The sequence below is a fragment of the Lathamus discolor genome, chromosome 1 (genome assembly GCF_037157495.1).
Source record: "Lathamus discolor isolate bLatDis1 chromosome 1, bLatDis1.hap1, whole genome shotgun sequence".
NCBI classification, from domain to species: Eukaryota; Metazoa; Chordata; class Aves; order Psittaciformes; family Psittacidae; genus Lathamus; species Lathamus discolor.
In genome coordinates, this window is record NC_088884.1 from 100343558 (window position 1) to 100364366 (window position 20809).

The window sequence follows — 20809 nt, forward strand, 5'->3', positions numbered from 1 at the left end:
GCACTTAAGGAGAACTGGGCAGTAGGAGTGTACTTTGCTGCTCTTTATTACCACACAGACTGCACGCTAGGGAAGCAGATTCACAGCATTGTGCTACAGACAGTGGCAGGTTAAAACTGTAACAGAGCTAGCTCTGTGACAACGCTACTCTAGCACAGATCCCTGGTGTAAGCTATAAACAAGTATAAAAGAACTGAGGTATTTCCAATAAAATGCCTCTGACAGACAATACTTTTATAGAAAGCTACTTCAACTAGCCGGGGGAACAAGATCAATTATCTTTAAAAAAACTCTTTGACTCTATAAACCCCAAATAAAAACAGCTCTTCTACTCTACTGAAGTTTAGCTAGTTGCTGCAGAGAACAAATTTTAAACCAGATGGGAAGGTCCACACAAAGTGACAAAGGACGTTGCCCAGAAGACAGTATTTAGTGAAATGTGAAACATTACCCGGGGTTAATTCCCTCACAAATCTCTTCCGAGTTTCTCAAATCTTAGCCAAATTGCAACACTTTTAGCTGAAACTTCCCACACCAGCCATCTGCTTTAGGCTGAATTTATGGCTGAAATGGGAAGATTAGGGAATTCAGGGGGGAAACTGAGGAAACAGGTAACGGGTGAGGAAAGTTATGACTAAACAGGATACAAAATGCTGTAACAGTGAATCTGGGAAAGGGACAGAGACAGATGAGAGCTCTGGGGAAGAAGAATGGGAGTGAGGGGACAACCAAAGGCTAGGTAGGGTGGGAAAGCATTCACACTTGGAGATGAGTTTGGGCCCGATGTAAAGATTGTGGAGAAAACAAGCACTGCAAATGGGTGAAGCAGGGTCCATAGATGACAACTTCCAGAACGAGACATTTAGGGCTGCCACCAGAAGCCAGAGAAATGGACTAAGTGAACTACACTGGTTTCAATTCAAAGATAGTTTTATTTAAAAGGGAGAACTGTTTAGTGGAATAGAATGGATGATGCAAGCAAACCTCTGCCTTCAGCAATAATAAGTACTTTAGAAAATGTGAACCAGGGATTTCATACTAAATCCTCCTTATCTTCATCAGGGACTGTAGTGATAAAACAAGGGGCAATGGGTTCAAGCTTAAACAAGGGAGATTTAGATTAGATTAGGGAGATTTAGGTTAGACACAATGAAGAAATTCTTTACTGTGAGAATGGTGGGGCACTGGAACAGGTTGCCCAAGGAAGCAATTCCTAACTCAATCAAAAGCCAATTATAGTTTACATAAATTGTGTTTGTAAGTCAGCCTGTCTTGCCTGGCGAGAGGATGTGGAATCACACTGTTAGCTCAGCTGCCATATCTAAGTCACCACTGGGCTTCCCTGAGGATGGGGCAAGATAACCAGTCAACAATGTGATGATGGTAGACATCTTCAATCAACACTAGAACTGAATTTATACCCATAAACTGTCTCAAAACTTCAGTGCTGCAGAGCTCTGATGTTCTTATCTTGCACAAGGAATTTTTACCTTCCAATTTTAAAAGATTTCAACAAATGATATATTCAATGCTACACTGCATGTGTCTAGAATGCACTCCTAAAGGAGTTTTGTATACTGAAAGCAGCATTTGAGAAAAATGTTCAAAACTGCTCCAGATCAGCCTTTTTTTTATCTACACAACTGGGAAGTCACTGATCCCATTTAATTTATTTCAATTAAAGTATTAAATATTGGCTTAACTGTACTCTACTATAATTAACAGTGGTAATTCACTTCAGTGGGATCAGAGTTCAGGTATTAATGCTTTCAGTGATCCCAAACTTACTCTCATTTCATATGTAATTATGTCTGGATTACATCCTCTAGCAGCATCTAGTATTAGCATAATTTTCATTACTTGGGTTCCCCCCCCCCCCCTTCCATTAAACCAAACCACATTAATACTGTTGACTGGCTGCAAGAAATACTTATTCTTGCGTGCAAATGGAGAAACTGTCACAGGTAATTGTTAGGCTGACATAAAACACCTTGTTGAAATGTCAGCCTGGAACTACAGCAAATATGTCACATGAAGGATTACTTAAAATTTACTTCAATGAATAGTGTTTAATGATGGTTTATGGAGTTTTATAAAAGCACCTTAACACCTTTCTGATCTAAAACAGAGCACTTAAGTATTCCAAACCAACAGCAGACCACCCAATACCTTTGCCTGGAAGCCTCAGCAATCCTGTCTTTGGAGGGCAGTGCACATACTCTTAATTCTAGGAATGTTTTAATTGCATTTAGATTATTATCTCCTGCTCCAGCAAAAACCTACTGCATTTAATTAAAGAAGTAAAATAACATCGTAGTTAAATAATAAACAGCTATTTTTGTGTAAACATGCAAAGGAATGCAAAACATTCTTGTAATACATCCATCAGTGCTTAATAACTACTTACATATAATGACAAAATTTAGGAATCTACTAGCATTCTACTGCATGTTATAACCAGAGCCCCAAACCTGCATTTCCCCCATGTAGGAAGCATGTGCTGATGTCAGTCTGGGGTCACTCGCATGATCCCAAAGAATTCTGATGCATTCCACTTAAGCTGCAGAGCTGGATGGTAAATTCAAGAAAAACATCCACCAAAATTATCTCCATAATTCATTCACATACCAAAGCACAGTAACAGCAACGACAAGCAATTATTCTTTCAGGTAGACCTGACAATAGCAATGAACTCTCACTTTTTGCGTTACTAATCCTGATCCATCCTGAAAAAAGAAGTTACAGAAAACCCATTGGACATTTTGAATCAAAGACACATTTATTGTTGAAAATGTCTGAAGCGTTTAGGATTTCCTGAGAAGTTTACTACACTAGCTTATAACTCTTTCTCTACAGAACATAACGTGATTCAGCTGTCATTACTAGGTCCAGTCTTGTCACCACTAGGTCCAGCCTTGTCACCATGGCAAGTGGCACTGACTGTAGCTAGCCCTACTTCACAAGGCGGTGGTATATAAGCTGCCTGAGCACGTTTCACTTGCAACTCTTGACTCAAGACAATTACAATTATTGCTGGCTATGGCTTTGTGAGAAGTATGGATTTTCCAGGCAATGGCCTCCTGCCTGGAGATGTGCCTTACTGTATTATCAGGTGAAGCAATGATTTGCCTTCCCAACACCCTGTAGCTCTCCATGGTCCTTCAGTCTTGTGTGTAACATTTGTTACACACAAGTTTGTGTAATTTTGCTATCAGTACTGGCAATCTGGACATCTGGTGCTCTCTCCAGCGCATAAACAAATCTCATTCCTAAATCATGTTTCAATTACTTCCCTCATATTATTTTAACAGAGATGAAGAAAAACAAGTCTCAGAAGTAAGGCTCACTTGAGTTCTTCATCTCTCATACTTTGTTCATGTCAGATTAAGCTTACATCCTCAGGAAACTACCTACATGATAACAGTTCAGTGAACACCTAGTCTCATAGTCATGTTGGGTTACCAGCAATTTCAGCTTGAATTAGAGACCCAAGCACCCCACAGTCTAGTAGTATGCCTGTTTGTGAAGATGAGGGCAACCACAGAATTAGGCAGCAAGCAGTGCTTTAAGCAGGTCACTCCTATCTAGGTAACTGAAGGTCTAGGCAAGAACAATCTGAATTCTAATGTACAGAGTAGCTATATTAAAAAAAAAAAAAAAAAAGGAGAAGAAAAATCAGTATGTCATGGTTTAAACAAAGTGACACAGCTCGTTCACTCACTGCCCCCCATCTTTACCTCCCTCTACTCCCGGAGGGACAGAGAGGAGAATAGAAAAGAATGCAACTCCCACGGGTTGAAATAAGAACAGTTCAGTAACTAAGGTATAACACAAATCACTACTGCTACCACCAATAATAATAATGATAAAGGAAATAACAAGAGGAGAGAATACAACACCTCAACACCAGCCTACCAATAACTCTCCCTCACCACACCCAACCGAGCACTGACCGATACCTCGTCCAACTCCACAGTGCCCTAGCCCTTCCAGGTAACTCTCCATTACATCCTGGGCATGACGTGCTGTGGTATGGAATATCTCTTTGGCTAGTTTGGGTCAAGTGTCCTGTCTCTGCTTCCTCCCAGCTTCCCCTCCTCCCTGGCAAAGCATGAGGCTCAGGAAGTCCTTGGTCAGACCAAACATTTGTGTTATCAGCTCTGTTCCCAGGCAAAAGGTCAAAACACAGCGCCGTACCAGCTACTAAGAAGAAGAAAAATAACTGCTACTGCTGAACCCAGGACGCAGTAGAAGTCCAATATTCTACATTTACACCAAACGAAGCACAGAAGATGGCATATACACAGATCCTGGAGCTATACCACAAGTTAGTATTAATCACATCAGGTATCCCATGTAAAATGTAAGGTAAGCTTATCCCTCTTTTTACTAAACAGTCAGCTATGCCTTTTTGGTAAGGTAAGAGCAAGCACCAAGGCAGCAACTGAAGACCTTTAGTCGTGCAACACAGTGTTGGCAAAAGTATTTCCCCCCCAGACTGAACTAGATCGGCAAAACCCAAAATACAGTTAAAACTTTAAAATGGAATTGCATACAGAAATTACACTGCTGCAAAATTCATCTCTAAAATAATATTGTTACCTGAAAAACCGCTTCACAGTGAAAGAGAAGACAAGAGAGATGGCTTCAACTTTTGGCTCTGTCCGAGACTTCCCATGGGAGCTTAAGCAAAATAGAAATGTTTTGCTGTTCTCCATTTTAGAAACCAGGAACAGCAAATGTATCTTTTGTCCCTCTCCCATTATCTGCCTTTGTTTACACTGTGGTACTAAGAAGACAGACAAACATGACTTAGTCAAAACACAGTTACTCTCATTCATTTCAACAGGAGTTAGTGAATATCCTGGTCACTCAGTAACTTCCCTCTTCTTAGTGTCTATAGAAAAAATTAACCCCAGGTTAAATTTAAGAAAGGCTTTTTCACCTACATTATGAATCAAATTTCTGTTCCATAAGGCAGAAAGCCCTAGTGTGGTATCTTCCAAAAGAAGTTTTAAGCCCCCTAAATTACTACTATTTGAAGTGATTAATCAAACCACTGCAAAGTCACTACTTCTTAGAACAAAAATCTTCCATTTTATCCCATTTATTTCAATCTTAATCTTCTACAACTCAATATTTATCAGATGCTTATTATACAGGAGAAAAAGAGAAAGACTATTTGGCAATGACATCTGAGATGACAAATGATATAGAAAATACAGAGCAGTAATCAAGGAGTTCTATTTGCTATATAATACAGCTAATCATAGCGATTCACTCGATATACTACTAGTCTGTTATTTATCTCTTTTTATGGTACTCTAGTTTTCCAATGAGTTCACTTAGGATTATTAACTCCTGCCTGCTTCAACACTGAGGGACAATGCTCTAGCTACAGCAGGAATCCACACCACACAAGTTAAAACAAGATGATTCCTACCTTTTATTTCTCATCTAACCTATAATTCTGCTTTTAATACTGCAATTAAACATAAAAGTTCAGGATGCACTTTTATACCTTGCCTGAAGTTAGAAAACTGCCAACTTTTCAGCAATGTTGCAACTTCCAGTTCTCTTTTTCTTTAATATTAGCAAGGGAAGAAAATGTAAAAAGAAAAATTGCAAAATTTAAAAGGTTGAGGTGAAGTCATAATGAGATAACACTACTAGCCAGACTATAATACAAATTTGAAAGCCTAAAAGTATCTATAATTCAGTATGAAAAAAGACCTAACCCCATACTCTAACAAAATTAATGAGCACTAGTCCACCACCTTTAACAGAAAACAAGTAAATTAAGTGCTCATCCGCTTACCGGAGTGTCTTTCCAAAAAAAGAAAGCAGACTTTAGAGATAATATTCTGAGACTTAACTTGGAATTTTTCTATATTTGTTAAACAAGAGAAAGTTCATGCCTTACTTGTTTTCATATCGCTGTAGTTCCCTCCATTTTCCACATTAGTCACAAGGAACTACAAATTATCAGTATTTTAAGGTATGGCCCCACTAGGCCATCACAGATTAAAGGTGGCCTCCTGACTGCTTCTCTCCTGACAGCACTCTTCTCAGCATACAGCTCTCAAGAGTTTTATATTGCTTGAGAAACAAAAAACTCTGAACTCACTTGGTTCAGTCTGTTGGATAGTTGCTACTTGATATTCAATACCGCTACAGTAGTAACACAGAATTGTCCACTCTGATCTTAGTTTCCAGTTGGAGAAGCACACCAGTGCAAAGAAGGTATCCTTTTTTATAGAAAGGGTTTGTACAAACAAACCAGGAAATTACTTACGGATCTGCTGGCAGGCTTGTGATTTGGGGTAGGGGAAAACAACCAAACCCTCTGAAACACCTCTCACACAGGGCCATACCTATAGTATACTGCTCAGATCACCATTTTAGTAAAAACTCACGAAGAGCTTAAGCTTTATTAGCCTAAAGTATTGGCCATTATGGAACACAAATATACACCTTCTTACCCTCTCTAAAAAAACTTTAGACACGTCACTGATTATAATTTAATTGTAAACTTTGAATATCCTTAGTTAGTAGTCAGCTTGCTAAATACAATGCTAAGATTGTACGTTTCTAACTGACAAGCTAAGAAGTCTTTTCAGAGCATATACCTTTAAAACTTTAAAAGTTTTATAAAAGCTCTCTATTCCATGGATCAGAATTATTTAAGACCAGTTGTCCTTGCAACCAGTACACCTTACTCTTTCATATTTGGAGAAGCAAGCCAAAATACACACATAACTGCTCTTAGGTTTAGACAGTTGTAATTCTTAGCAAGCCACATTTGCAAATATCTCATTATTTTTTCCTCATCACTTTGAAGAAGCAGTCTTATTTGCTCATCATGAAGAAAAAGTATGCTTTAAGCTGGCAACAAGTTGACAACCTGTCTCTTCTTCACATCCCCTGAAGTTAACATTTGTAAAACCACCCTGTAGGGCAAATAGGTCAATTGCCAACTTTATGTTTTTCAGAGATACAGCTCTGTATTCATTTCTACTGAGAAGCTGACAACTTGGACATGCTTAAGACTAGAGATTCCTAGGGCTTGTCTCCTTCCAAAGAGCAGTCAAAGTGTGCATGTGGCGAAAAATAAAACATGATAGTTATGAATGCAAGATATTATTTAAAGGATGCAGAAGAAACTTCTTTTTCAGACTGGGCAGGAAGTGAATATGGGAGACAAGTATATAGAGCTAAAATGTTATTCCCATTTTCACTAAACCCCTGAAAATTCATGATCAGTATGAAAATGGCTCTAGTATTCCATTAGCACTATTTATACATCAGTAAGAAAGTTTATTTTGTGAATTTTCACTGCAAAGGTTACTCATTCTGGCTTTTCTTTAGGTTTGTAGTTTTGGATCTCTAGTACACATTAGCAGTTAACTGTAATTTACAGCACTCATTGACACCTTCCAAAGAAGCATGTGGCTAAGCAATATATAAGCTTTAACTAAATTAACATTACAAGAAATTTCTGTTCTCGAATTCTGTCTCTGGAAAAATTGTATGCTCAATAATTTTGGTGCTTAGTCACATAAAATTGCTCTTTCAAGTTATAAGTTCACAATTCTGTGTCTGAAAAATATGAGCAAGAAAACAAAAAAGTAGCAGCTAAACACAACACATGTGTAGTAACTTCCTGCAATAGTCTGGCAGACCAGTTTGTTTATCCCAATTCAAATACCAAGTACTATATTAATACACAAAGGCAGTAGCCTGATTTATTTTCAGATAATCCTCTATGATCTCATCACTTAAAAATCAGCAGCCTTCTCTAAGCACCAAAAATTGTAAAACACAAATGTACTTGCACAGATGTTAAATACCAATGCAATGTATCTACAAGCGCTATTAAACAACATAGAAAAGATTTAACGTAGATTCAGAATGGCCACTGCACTTGTTTTCAAGTAGCAGTAAGTATCAAAGAACAAGACACAAACTGTAGTAATGAGTTCGCATTTTTATACTGCTTTTCAGGTATGGTCATACATCACTCTCAGGAGCAGCTGAAGGACTTACTAGTTGTACTCTCCCTTTTAATGTGCTCCTACTCTCATCATCATCATAACTCACCGTTCATTCCCACAGTTCCACCACAGATTACTTGCTTCCAGCCAGTACTAAGAATATACTGATTTTAAAAGGCCAAGGATCAAACTGTTTCACAGATGCAGCTCAGTGAACAGCCATGGAAGCAACTGAAGAAGGCCAACCATGGAGATGGTCATTTCTGGCAATAAAGTAGAAACAAAATATTGGAATGTGCAGCTTCAGACTGGATCTGCTATTGCTAGAAGTATAACGCCTAACTACAGCCTTAACCTTTAAAGAGCTCCGTGCATCTTAACATCTACTAAAAGATTACATTAAATTCAATTTGTAAATACAGTTTCCCTTAATAACAGTAAAGCTTAACATCATCCAATTTAACACAGGTTCTTAAAACCCCTTGAACACCATCTATGATTTCAGAATAGCAGTATAAGTAGTCAAGCTAGGTTTCAGCTTGTTCAACTATGCTATCAGGAGTAACAGAAGACTTCAAAGTTTCTTTGAATCAACTTAATCTTTGACAACCTTCCCATTTTCCTCTGTTTCAGCTCCTTTCTGCTCCGGAGGATGCTGTATCATTGTTTGATGAGCCTCCACTATTATTAGCCTCTCCTTGCTCACAGTTAACAAAAGTGTTAGTTTTCCTTGGTTGACTTTAGCCTGATGTAACATCGACTTTTATGGTGCTAGGAGAAAGAATGGGGTTGGATCAGTAGTGAACCTTTTAAAAGTAACCCTTGTAAATCAACAGCCTCTTTCTAAAACTTGTTTTTTTTAAGAAGGTAAAATAACCCTAGTAATTAAGATTATGAGACATTAGTAGAGGTGTTAAATATTCCTGCTCTTAGCAGATGAAGCATACATTTTCCTTGCAATGTTTGTTTGGGTTTTTTGTTTGGTTAGTTGGTTTGGTTGTGGGGTTTTTTGTTTGGTTTTTTTTTTTTTGGGTTTGTTTTTTTTACTTTAAAATACATTAGAGAAACTCCATGCTATGAGTCTAACATTACCTTGTATTACACATTTGAGTTCTCAGTACTTTAGAAGGTGCATTGGACCTTTATTTCACTCCCATGTTATTGTAGGATGTTGGAGTATTCCTAATTTTTCCTCTGTTTTGAACAGCTACCACATTTAGATGACCTATACTCAGTATATCTATATTAATGTATATAATATATTGAGTACTTTGGAATGGTTTCATTTTCTCCCTGTCATTGTCATCTTCATTGCATTATTGGTTACTGAAACAGGCTCCCCAGGGAAGTGGTCATGGCACCAAGCCCATCAGACTTCAAGAAGCATCTGGACAATACTCTTATCCATATGGTTTAGTCTTAGGTGGTCCCGCAAGAAGCAGGGACTTGGACGTGATGATCCTTAGGGGTCCCTTCCAACTTGAGACAGTCTATAATTCTATGATCTACTTCGCAGTTACAAAGAAGGCTAAATACATAGTCAGTCATTAATCAGAAAAAAAAACCTGTACAACACATTATCATAAGCAATGATGGGAAAACACTACTGGGAATGTCTTTAAACCAGATAACACAAGAGCACTCAAAGACTCCAAGCAAAAGTAATGCAATATTACAGACTACAATATACTGTAGCACTGATTATCTTTATTTCAAAATTGTACAAAGTATAAACAATAAAGATATAATTACACTGAAGTAAAACCTGCTCTTTAAGTACCTGAATAATTGAGCAATGATACCGCCCACCAAAAAATGCCTTTATTATTTCTCATTAAGAAATCTTATCTTATGGAGCGATACATCATGAAATCAATCGTTGTACATCGAGGAAATTTACCAATAGAGCTCTCTTCCACTGGGGTGTACACTTTGATTTGTCTCATGTGAGTGTCCCTTCCATTTTGGTGATTAGCTAGAACAGCAATCTGAATCATAAACGTGCGAATAGGCTTCTTATGAGTATCTGTTAAAGGAACATGAATCCAGCCGCTTGGTTCCACTAATTCAAGTTGCTGCCAAAAAACAAGACAGAAAAGCAAAACATTCAGAAACATTTAATGTACTTAATATATGAACACATATTAAACCAATTTAAGACTTACAAATCAGATTTTACTTTTTCAAATGAATTTGAAATACTACAAATTACTCATAGCTAATTTACTGATGGTGTAATTGGATACAAATAATTCAGCTGACTACAGTTGTGTTTGCTTTTACCTTTCTGAATCTACTCTTCATTTTGTGCCTTAACCTTAAAATAAAAATCAATATAAAAAAAATACAGACTTGCGTATAAATGCAAGAAAGTCAAAGCAGTACTATTTGGTTCCATTTGGTACTTTGGTACTTTGAAGTACCCTGATCAAAGATAACATAAAATATGCATCTTGAATTATTTTATCTAGGGACTCTGAACTACAATATTCTAGAATGACTTACATTAGAAACTGAATCCACACAAAGTCTGGATTTTCAGAAATTCCTGAGATTATTAGGTGACACGGGGGAGAGAAAAAGGAAGGTGACAGAGGAGAAAATACAGGATACCTCATGGGCTTTGTCTCATCTATTTGTCAAGACAGATGCTCGACCAACTAATAATTGCTACACAGCCATTTAATCACATTCTACGGTCTATTCTGACTTGGCTTTTACACAAAGAGTGTAATATGATTATTTTTTTGTTTTAATTTTAATCCCACAGAAACCAATGTCAAAGCAAGCAAAGAATTGCATTTTGTTAACTCTAAACCACATCACTGACACATCAGCATGCTGAAATCAAGCTAGACGCTATGCAGAAGTGTGGTAACAACTTTTGTTTAAAGCTAGTTGCCCAACTTCAAAGCACAGCTTAAAACATGTATGGAAGAGCACACAAGTAGGCGGAAGTCTTGGGGCAGGGTGGGGGGGACCAACAAAAAAAAAAAAAAAAAGAAAAAAACCAACACAGTTGTCCACAAGCAAGTGAATTTCGCACTGCTAAGCCAATAAGACTGCTGTTCTAGCAGCCTAGTTCCTCTAAGACCTATGCTTCTGAGCAGCTCAAAATTCCCTTCTTTCTCCAGAAAATACTGCATGACATTCTGTCAAATGCTTTGCGTTTGCTTGAGCTTTCAAAAGACCCATCTGAGATCTGCTGCTTCAGAAGCCGCAAACGCCCTGAGGGTATGGCCCAAGAAACAAGTAAAAAAAAAGTTTGATGACTACTTTCAAGAGAAAAAAAAAACAACCCTCCTTTCACACCTTCACCTTAAGAAAGAGAGAAACCAAAAACCCGAAACTCTCCACTGCTACCAGCTCTCCATTTCCGAAGCATTAAATTCACTACATGTTAGCAGCAAATCTTTTAATTCCAGGAGCTAGACACTTCCACAAACACACAATCACTTATTTGTTGTGACTCTGTCTCTTTCAAAAAACCTACAAAATCTCTTTTTGCATAGGAAACTTCAGGTAACAGCTGGGTTTACAAAGTGACAGAAATGATGTACTGGTGAAGCAGCTTTACAAAGTGGAAATTTATCCTGGTGAGGTGGTAGTCACCATTTTGAGCAAGTATGTTTGTGTCGTGGCTTAAGCCCAGCCGGCAACCCATAACCATGAAGCCGCTCACTCACTTCCCCTTAAACCATGACAGTTTGCCATCACCACAGTGAACAGAAAGGATGAGGATCCCAGTAATGCTTTATTCAACTACTACTAAGGTAAGGTGGCTATAATTTAGGAAAGAATTAAAAGTTTATTGCTAATTAAACTTGTATTTCAATGTTATTCTCACAGCTTACAAACTCCAAGTTTCAGTGCTCTGATACTCTGTTTTTATGCTTGGACCAGTACTAAATGGATTAGTTAATACACTAAAATAAAGTACTGCTTTCTTAAGAGTTGACATCACTGGTTTCAGCCATATCCAATATAGTCCAGCTTTGTAGGCTTCATTGGAAAAATTGCGGAGTGAAATAATGACTCCAGCTCCGGAACCAAGAGAGCCACCAAAGAATCAGCAAAATTGGACTACATGCACAAAAGGAAGTTGGATGCTTATTAACTTCACAGAGAAAATAATACCTTCTATTTTAAGGGAATTATTAGGGTCATGAAGGTAAGCACCGGGAATTTAAAAGTTACAAAGGCTATTTTACTAGTAATAATATACTTGTACCTTTTTACATAAACTTTTGACTACATATTTATCAGTGCTTTGCTTCATCCCTGATCAGTGGGAGGTGGTCATATGCTTTATTTACAGCATGCAATTTTTCAGCCCTGCTAAAAAGGCAGCCAATTTCTACATGTGCCGTTCTACAGAGATGGGACGAGTAATTTCTACATCTTTAAAACAGGTGACTGAGGCATTAGGTTAATTAGATTAAAACATTCCCTAGTTCCAGATGTCAAATTTGATACACTTTGAACCTGATTTTTACTATCCTTAATAACATGCAATATTTTACTGAGGTTTAGCTCCCAGAATTCACTTGCAGTTGTGTCTGCATTTCTGCAAATTGACAAGTTCTCAAACCAGCCACTAGAACACCCAGCATGAAATAGTTATTTCAGTGCAGCACGTAAAAACACACAGTGACTAAGCACAGACTGCACACAATTCATCAAGAAGCATTCAACTCTCGTAACCATAAAGCCCTTTTTTTATTCCTGAAATCTCTGCTTCACTTGGAGTATGTTGACTAACTTCTGTAACACCTGAATACAAATCCTTTACTGGACTCATCCTCAGAATAGACCCCTTACCCCATTCCAAGCAAATAGTTGCCTCTTGGAGAAAGCATGTGACACTTGTGAAGTTGAGGCTATACTGCAATGTATTAAGCACAAGGGGTCCAAGTTAAACTTAAATGTTTGAAAGGGACCTCTTGATTTTTGTCCTAAGTAGCACTAATGTACGGTGATATTTTTTTGAGTATTTTTTTCAATTGATGCCTATGTAGTTTAGCAAAATGATTAAAACCCACTCAACTACTGAAGTTTAAACACAACAAAACCTAATTACTATTATCTGAACATCCACTAGAAAAGGAAGTAATATTTTGCCAGTAAAGCTACACATTTTCTGTAACCAAAGGAATGGTACAAACCAGACACATACACTCCTAAATTATTCTCCTCCACATGTCATGCTCTTTCAGATGAGTGAGAAAGTTTCTTTCCCAGAGGGCCCAGGTTCAGTTTCACCAGGGGGAAAGAATAAGACATGGGAATAGGCAGTGGTGGTACAAGACAAAATGCTGCCCACTCTTAGTTTGATGTCAGCACCCACATCCAGCCGTTACAATTCCTAGCAGAAGTGGGATGAAATATGCAGCTCTACTCTGCCTGAAGCATTCCCAGTGTGAACAGAATCTAAAGGAAGCTTACTGTGAAGTTTTAAGAAATCCCTATGAAGCCCATGCAAATGGCAATCTTTCAAAGCCTTGTAAACCGGTCTGGAAATTTGGGTGGATTTTTACAGGGAGGCAAAAGGCACATCCTCAACACAAAGACTGAACTATTGCCAAATTTCAAATCCTTGCTTCAGAGCTTGGGGGCACTGGAGCATCAAAGAAGGACACCAGAATATTCTCACACAAGCAAAATAGCATACTTGTCACTAGCTTTATTCTTGAAGCAGAACTGCTTTGGCTGAAACTTTCAAAAAATTCAACCCAAAGCAGACATCTGGCATGGAAAAATCTGAGCTGAACTTGGGCAAAAGTTACAAAGTAATTAAGAGTTAAGCCTTAAAATGGAAAGGGTCACACAACCTTATATACAGGTGGTAGCTCTACATATAGTAATTACTGGTTTTCAACTCCATTTCAGTTGGCTTTGCTGTCGACCCTGTTCTTCAGAAGCATTAGCCACTGTATATACATATATGTATATAGATATACACACACACACACATATATTCCACCCCAACTCTACAGCATAAGATCACAATGAAAAAATATCAGATTAACTTTCCTCCTGTATTTTTTTCCTCCTACATAGGTCATTAAGAATCAGTCACAATTAAATGGCTTCCAGGAAAGTTTTAAAAGCCAGCCGTGTTATTAATTACCTGAGTGAAATTAAAAATTACAAGTTAGTGTGTTTTACCAGAAAAGGTTAAAAAAAAGGGGAGTAAGGGGTGAAAGAACAAAAGCAAGAATCAATGCAAGTTCAATATTAGTAACTCAGGACAGTTCCTGCAGCCCTAGAGTAATCTTACATACAATATACTAAAAGCCTAGGGTTTGGTTGTTTAGGTGTTTTTTGTTTTTAATTTGCTTGTAATACTATAAATTTTGTGACAAATAGCAAACAAGAGTATAAAAAGTCAAAACAAAGGAATGGAAATTAAAATGGAAAAAAATCACTCACTTGTCCTTTGCGGCTATTACATACTCTCATCTATCTCTTCCCCTGCTTTCTTCTCTCCACTGCTTTCTTATTTTCCTCTCCTCTGCGTGCTAGAGCTTTACCTATGGACATATATTCCCAACTCCAGTAATCCATGTTATTTTGAAAGCCAAAGCAGAAATAATGTCCTCAACGAAAAATCTCCTCCCCAGCCAATTTAATAGCCCTGTTTTTTCACTATCTTGTAGAGTCCAGAGGTTCTACAGAATTCTGCACACATTTGGCAAGGCTGTTATTGCAACTATCGTATGTTCTACCATAGAAGATGCAAACCACACAAAGTAAAAATTAAACAAAAAATCCCCAAAGCCAAAGCAACTTGAGGCTACACTTCAGAAAAGATGACTGAACACAAGACACAAGCTTGTTCTACACCGGTATTGCTGACCTCCTTATAAGAGGAAATTATTTATCCAAAGAAGGCTTTTGTATTATACTAAATTCAGAGGTGTAAGTTTTCCTGTGCATATATAGGAAGAAAAAGCAGCCTGGATTCTTCTCCTGGAGACGAAAGTCCTCTTCTGCACACATGTACCAACAGAAAGCTAAGAACTACAGCTGCCATCACAGCTTCAGCATGACACGACATGATTCTGAGATCCTGGTATCTCATCACATTTAATCATCTGTACTACTAGATCAAAATGGCAACACATATTTCCAGTGGCTGCCTCTAAAACAGGCTGTGAAACTAAACAGCATTTATTTTACTCCTACTTCTGTCACAAAGCTGCTTCTTTTTACTTTAGTGACTTTGCCATCTCTGAAATTAAAAGGAGTGACTATACTCTTCTTTACAAATATAACTTTGCATTTCTATATGCTCTTACCATACAGTTATATAAAAACCCTAAGATTTTCAAAGCAGGTGTTCTCAATAAATAATGCATTCTTCCAAGAAGAAGATTATAAAATTAAGTTCCAGAGGAAATAAATGTTATTTCCAGAAATGAAGTATTTATCAATACACAAACTTTCTCCAAGTTGAGAGATCAAATATGGGAAAGGCTTTTCCTTGTTTATGCATCTTTTTTTACAGCTATCCAAATATGCTTTCACAACAACTGGCAAGGAGAAAGAAGGCTGGATAAACTTCCAAAATTCTCTTTCCATAACTGCCATGTCATACCATACAGCTACTAGGATTCAGAATCAGTAGACCTCCGCATAATTCCAAGGGTTGGAACTGTCAACACATGAAGTAGCAGACCTTGGGCTTCAGCCATCACTTCACTTAGGAAGGAAGAGAACCAGTTAATAGCAGTGATGCACCAGTTCCAGCAGAAAAATGAAGCACGTCCAAAAGAAACTTCACAAGTTCCAAGTGAGTCAAAGGAGGGACAGCACATTAGCAGCTTAAAAAGAAACACAGGAACATACTCAAAGGACCCACTGTGAAAAGCACACTTCTTTGCTCTAACGAAGTGATGACCACCTAAGGAGGTGGCTCTGTGGTCATAATCAGTCACCTCCTTAAATGGTCAAGAAATCTAACTTCAGTCCATTAGGTGAGAAAAGTTTTCCATTCTTCCAAATAGCAGTTCCTGAAGAGTAGAAGTGCACAGCTCATCTCTTAGGAAGATTCAACTATGGATTTAGGCAGACAGGAGACTAGCTGCAGAATAAGCCATAATAGGCAATGAAACCAGAAAATACTAAACATTCCTACCATATATAAGCTTTTGTTTAAATGCACTGAAAGAAATAACTTTTGGGAAGACCGGGAAGGTTGAAAAATAGAAAGGTCAAGGAGATTCTTGCAAAAAGTTTTATGGAACCTCCTTCTTCAGCCTGTTTTACTCCAAATTAAACCAATAAAAATTAGCCAATGCCCACGTGTTAGAAAAAGTTGCACCTGATTAAAGACAACTGAAGAAGTCAAGCTAGGAAGAGTAAAGTTTACTGTTATAGATTACCAAAATAAGTATTTGTCACAGAATATGTATCTGAGCCTAGGAAAAAAGTAGAACTCAAGTTCTACCCTGAAAACATACTACAAAAAACATACTACAAAAGTGCTCAATCAGCTCAACATACCAGGAAAACACTAAGAAAAACGACAAACTATATTTAGCAAAAAATTTTCATAAATGTACTAAATTTGACTTGATTTTTCACAGACTAGTTTTCAACATATTTGCCAAGTTCATCTCAGAATCATTTGTACCTATAAAAATAACCAAATGCAACAAGAGTGCCAATTCAGTGTACACAATTAAGCTGTGACAGTGTGTGTGTGTGTGTGTGTGTGTCCAGAATCACCAACAGTTTGTCTTTATTTCACTCATTTCTGAACTACTGGATGAAGTGGTAAGAAGTAGTGCAAAAGTTAATATTCTTTAGAAAATACTCTCTAAAGTGTCACTTCTACTTTATTAGGGTAAGCATAAGAAACTCACCATCACCTTGAGGCTCTTTCACTGTCAAATCCTGGTAAAAGGCAGACAACTAAACTGGAGTTATTGTTGATTCCACCCCTACTGCAGGCTAAGACAATGTTATCCCACTCTGAGGATCTCATCCTTTAAAATACATTTGGCTAAGTTTTAAATAGGCTTGACAAGTTGTGAAAGAGCAATAGACTGAGGTGCAAAACTGTTTCAACCACAGAATATCACTTGAAAAAAAAAAAAAACAAAAAAAAACATGCTTAGTAAATATCGTAAAACCATTAAAATGCAGGCTACTGTAATGCTTGGAACTAAAAATATAATGCTTCTACAGAGGTGTCACTGAAAACTTGCAAGTAGTTTTTACATTAGACATTCAACTGGATGGATGGAGATCTACAGACAGATCATTGATACACTGCAAAAAAAGCTACTGACAAACCTGAAGTCTGATCTGAAATCTGTTCAAAACATACACACCCCACCCCACCTTGACATCATTACCAAACCGAGCATCAGCACGAGTTTGTCACAGCTATCCAACAGGAATTGTAATACAAAACTGACATTGGACACCCTCTTTAAGCATTCCCTTAGGGACACAAAAATACATTTGAAGAACTCAAATTCCTCAAAACAGTGTCGTGTTTAAGTCCTATATTCCTAGGGAACCCCTACACAAAAACCAATCTTGATCTATTCCGATTACCTTATGATTTAACACCTAAATTTCTATGGTCACTTAAAACAATACAGGTTCAACCACAGCAGCACAACTACAACACCTCCAAGAATCACAGTTACAAGAAGTAAACAGGTACTCTAAAAAAACTGCATTGATAGGTTCCCATGTGACCAAGCAGCAAGCCATATCCCCTTTGCATGGTGGACCAAGGATTAGCATCTACGATGCTCAAATAAAGAGATTCTTAAACTGCCTTTCCAATGTCATGTTTGTACAGAAACAGAACACATGTTGGCCAATGTCAGCAGGTTATACCATACTGCCACCTTGCAGATCACAGAAACAGGCATGTTTCCAAAGTAAGCAGATGATGTCAATTGAGCTATGATATAACCTAAATTTCATAGAATCAGAGAATAGTTAGGGTTGGAAAGGACCTTAAGATCATCTAGTTTCAACGCCCCTGCCATGGACAGTGACACCTCACACTAAACCATGTCAACCAAGGCTCTGTCCAACCTGGCCTTGAACACTGCCAGGGATGGAGCATTCACAACTTCCATGGGCAACCCATTCCAATGCCTCACCACCTTTACAGTTAAGAATTTCTTCCTTATATCCAATCTAAAATTCCCCCGTTTAAGTTTAAACCCATTACCCCTTGTCCTATCACTACAGTCCCTAGTGAAGAGTCCCTCTCCAGCATCCTTGTAGGCCCTATTCAGACACTGGAAGGCTGCTATGAGGTCTCCACGCAGCCTTCTCTTCTCCAGGCTGAACAGCCCCAACTTCCTCAGCCTGTCTTCATACGGGAGGTGCTCCAGTCCCCTGATCATCCTCGTGGACCTCCTCTGGACTTGTTCCAGCAGTTCCATGTCCTTTTTATGTTGAGGACACCAGAACTGCACACAATACTCCAGGTGAGGTCTCACAAGAGCAGAGGAGAGGGACAGGATCACCTCCTTCAACCCGCTGGTCACGCTCCTTTTGATGCAGCCCAGGATACGGTTGGCTTTCTGGGCTGCGAGCGCACACTGAAGCTGGCTCATGCTGAGTTTCTCATCAACAAACAAGACCGATCCCAACACCCATCCCTGAGGGACACCACTCATTACTGGTCTCCAGCCGGACATTGAGCCACTGATCACAACACTTTGTGTGCGGCCATCCAGCCAGTTCTTTATCCAGTGAGTGCTCCACCTATCAAATTGATGTCTCTCCAATTTAGAGACAAGGAAGTTGTGTGGGACAGCGTCAAACGCTTTGCACAAGTCCAGGTAGATGACATCAACTGCTCTACCCCTGTCCGTCAATTCCATAGCCCCATCATAGAAGGCCACCAAATTGGTCAGGCAGCATTTCCCCTTAGTGAAGCCATGCTGGCTGTCACCAAGCACCTTGTTGTTTTTCATGTGCCTTAGCATGCCTTCCAGGAGAATGTGCTCCAAGATTTTGCCAAGCACAGAGGTGAGACTGACTCGTCTGTAGTTCCCTGGGTCATCCATTTTCCCCTTCTTGAAAATGGGGGTTATATTTCCCTTTTTCCAGTCATCAAGGACTTCACCTGACTGCCATGATTTGTCAAATATGATGGACAGTGGCTTAGCAACTTCATCTGCCAGCTCCTTCAGGACCTGCGGACGGATTTCAGCAAGTCCCATGGACTGGTGTACCTTCAGGTTCTTAAGATGGTCTCGAACCAGATCCTCTCCTACACTGGGCCCAAGGTCTTCATTCTCACAGTCCCTGCATCTACCTTCCAAGACTTGAGTGGTGTGGTCAGAGCATTTGCCAGTGAAGACTGAGGCAAAGAAGTCATTAGGAACCTCAGCCTTCTCCAAAGCCAGGGTAGCCAGTTCCCCTTATAGCTTCAAAAGGGGGCCTATGCTGTCCCTAGTCTGTCTTTTATTCGCTAGGTACCTGTAGAATCCCTTCCTGTTATCCTTAACATCCCTAGCCAAGTTTAATTCTAACTGGGCCTTAGCCTTCCTAACCTGGTCCCTAGCTTCCCGGACAACATCCCTGTATTCTTCCCAAGCCGCCTGTCCTTGCTTCCACCTTTTATAAGCCTGTTTTTTCCTTCGAATTTTCCTCAGCAGCTCCTCACCCATCCAAGGAGGTCTCCTGGGCCTCCTGCAGCACTTCCTTCTAGTTGGGATGCAACACTCCTGAGCTTGTAGTTGGTGATCCTCGAATATCAACCAATAGTCTTAGGGCCCCCTGCCCTCTAGGGCTATATCCCATGGAACCTTACTAAGCAGGTTCCTGAAGATGCCAAAGTCTGCTCTCTGGAAGTCCAGGGCAGTGAGCTTGCTGCACGCTCTTCTCACTGCCCTGAGGATCTCGAAGTTGACCATCTCATGATCCAAAAGCTGCCAAAGCAACCAAAGCTGCCCTGGAGCGTCACATTTCCAACCAGCCCTTCCCTGTTGGCGAGCATGAGCTCAAGCATGGCACCTCTCCTTGTCGGCTGCTCTATTACTTACAGAAGGAAGCTGTCTTCCACACAATCGAGGAACCTCCTGGATTGCTTGTGCCAGGCCATACTGTTGCTCCAACAGATATCAGGGTGGTTGAAGTCCCCCATGAGAACAAGGGCCTGCAAGCATGAGGCTGCTCCTATCTGTCTGTAGAGTGCTTCACCCACAGATTCCTCTTGATCAGGCGGTCTGCAACACTGTAACATTGACCTAGATACTTGCCCATACTATCCCACTCACGCTGCCACTCATGGCTGTCCAGCCTCAGGGAAAATCTCTTGGTCCTCCTACATCGTCATTTAACCCCAGACAAGGCCCAAACTTGACTCTGCTTAACTCTTGAAATCAGACAAAAGGGTCCTGGGCAAAACACACTCTGTATGAGTGCCAACATGGTGATCCCCATCACAATCAGCAAACAGGTCTCAACAGTATTAAAAGGTCATTCATAAACTTCAAAACTCACAAATGATGCTGTAAATGGTCTGGAAGCATGGCTGGGAGGTTAAAACAAAGTCTCCTTCACAGGTTGACCACCCAGGAAGGAGGAAAAAAAGATGTGTAATTGCTAAGCACCTTTATTATATACCTCCCAAAGTATAAAGCTGGTGACACACTGGGAACATAAGCCAGATCAGTTTCATGATCAATGATTCTATTGTATTACAAGTCATTCCCATAAAGTACAATGAGACAAGAACCTTAGCCCAAGGCCCCCAGCCGATGAACACTAACACAGCAAATAGTGGCTCTAAGTAAGGTATGATATACTGAAACTGTGAGATCAAG

At 39.2% G+C, this 20809-nt stretch overlaps 1 protein-coding gene across 6 annotated transcripts in view; it reads right to left on the reverse strand.

The window, feature by feature from the left end:
* Positions 1–9681: 9681 nt before the first annotated feature.
* The window catches only part of ANAPC10 (anaphase promoting complex subunit 10), a 42343-nt gene continuing 31215 nt past the window's right edge, over positions 9682–20809 (reverse strand). For 3 of the 6 annotated variants that reach the window (XM_065688036.1, XM_065688029.1, XM_065688022.1), the window contains exon 5: positions 9682–10069. In XM_065688036.1, coding sequence (XP_065544108.1) covers positions 9839–10069 — 231 coding nt within the window. In that variant the 3' untranslated portion in view covers positions 9682–9838. Of the gene's footprint in view, positions 10070–14454; positions 14528–20809 lie in introns of those variants that run through there. The other 3 variants (XR_010614511.1, XR_010614510.1, XM_065688054.1) reach the window with 3 other exon arrangements.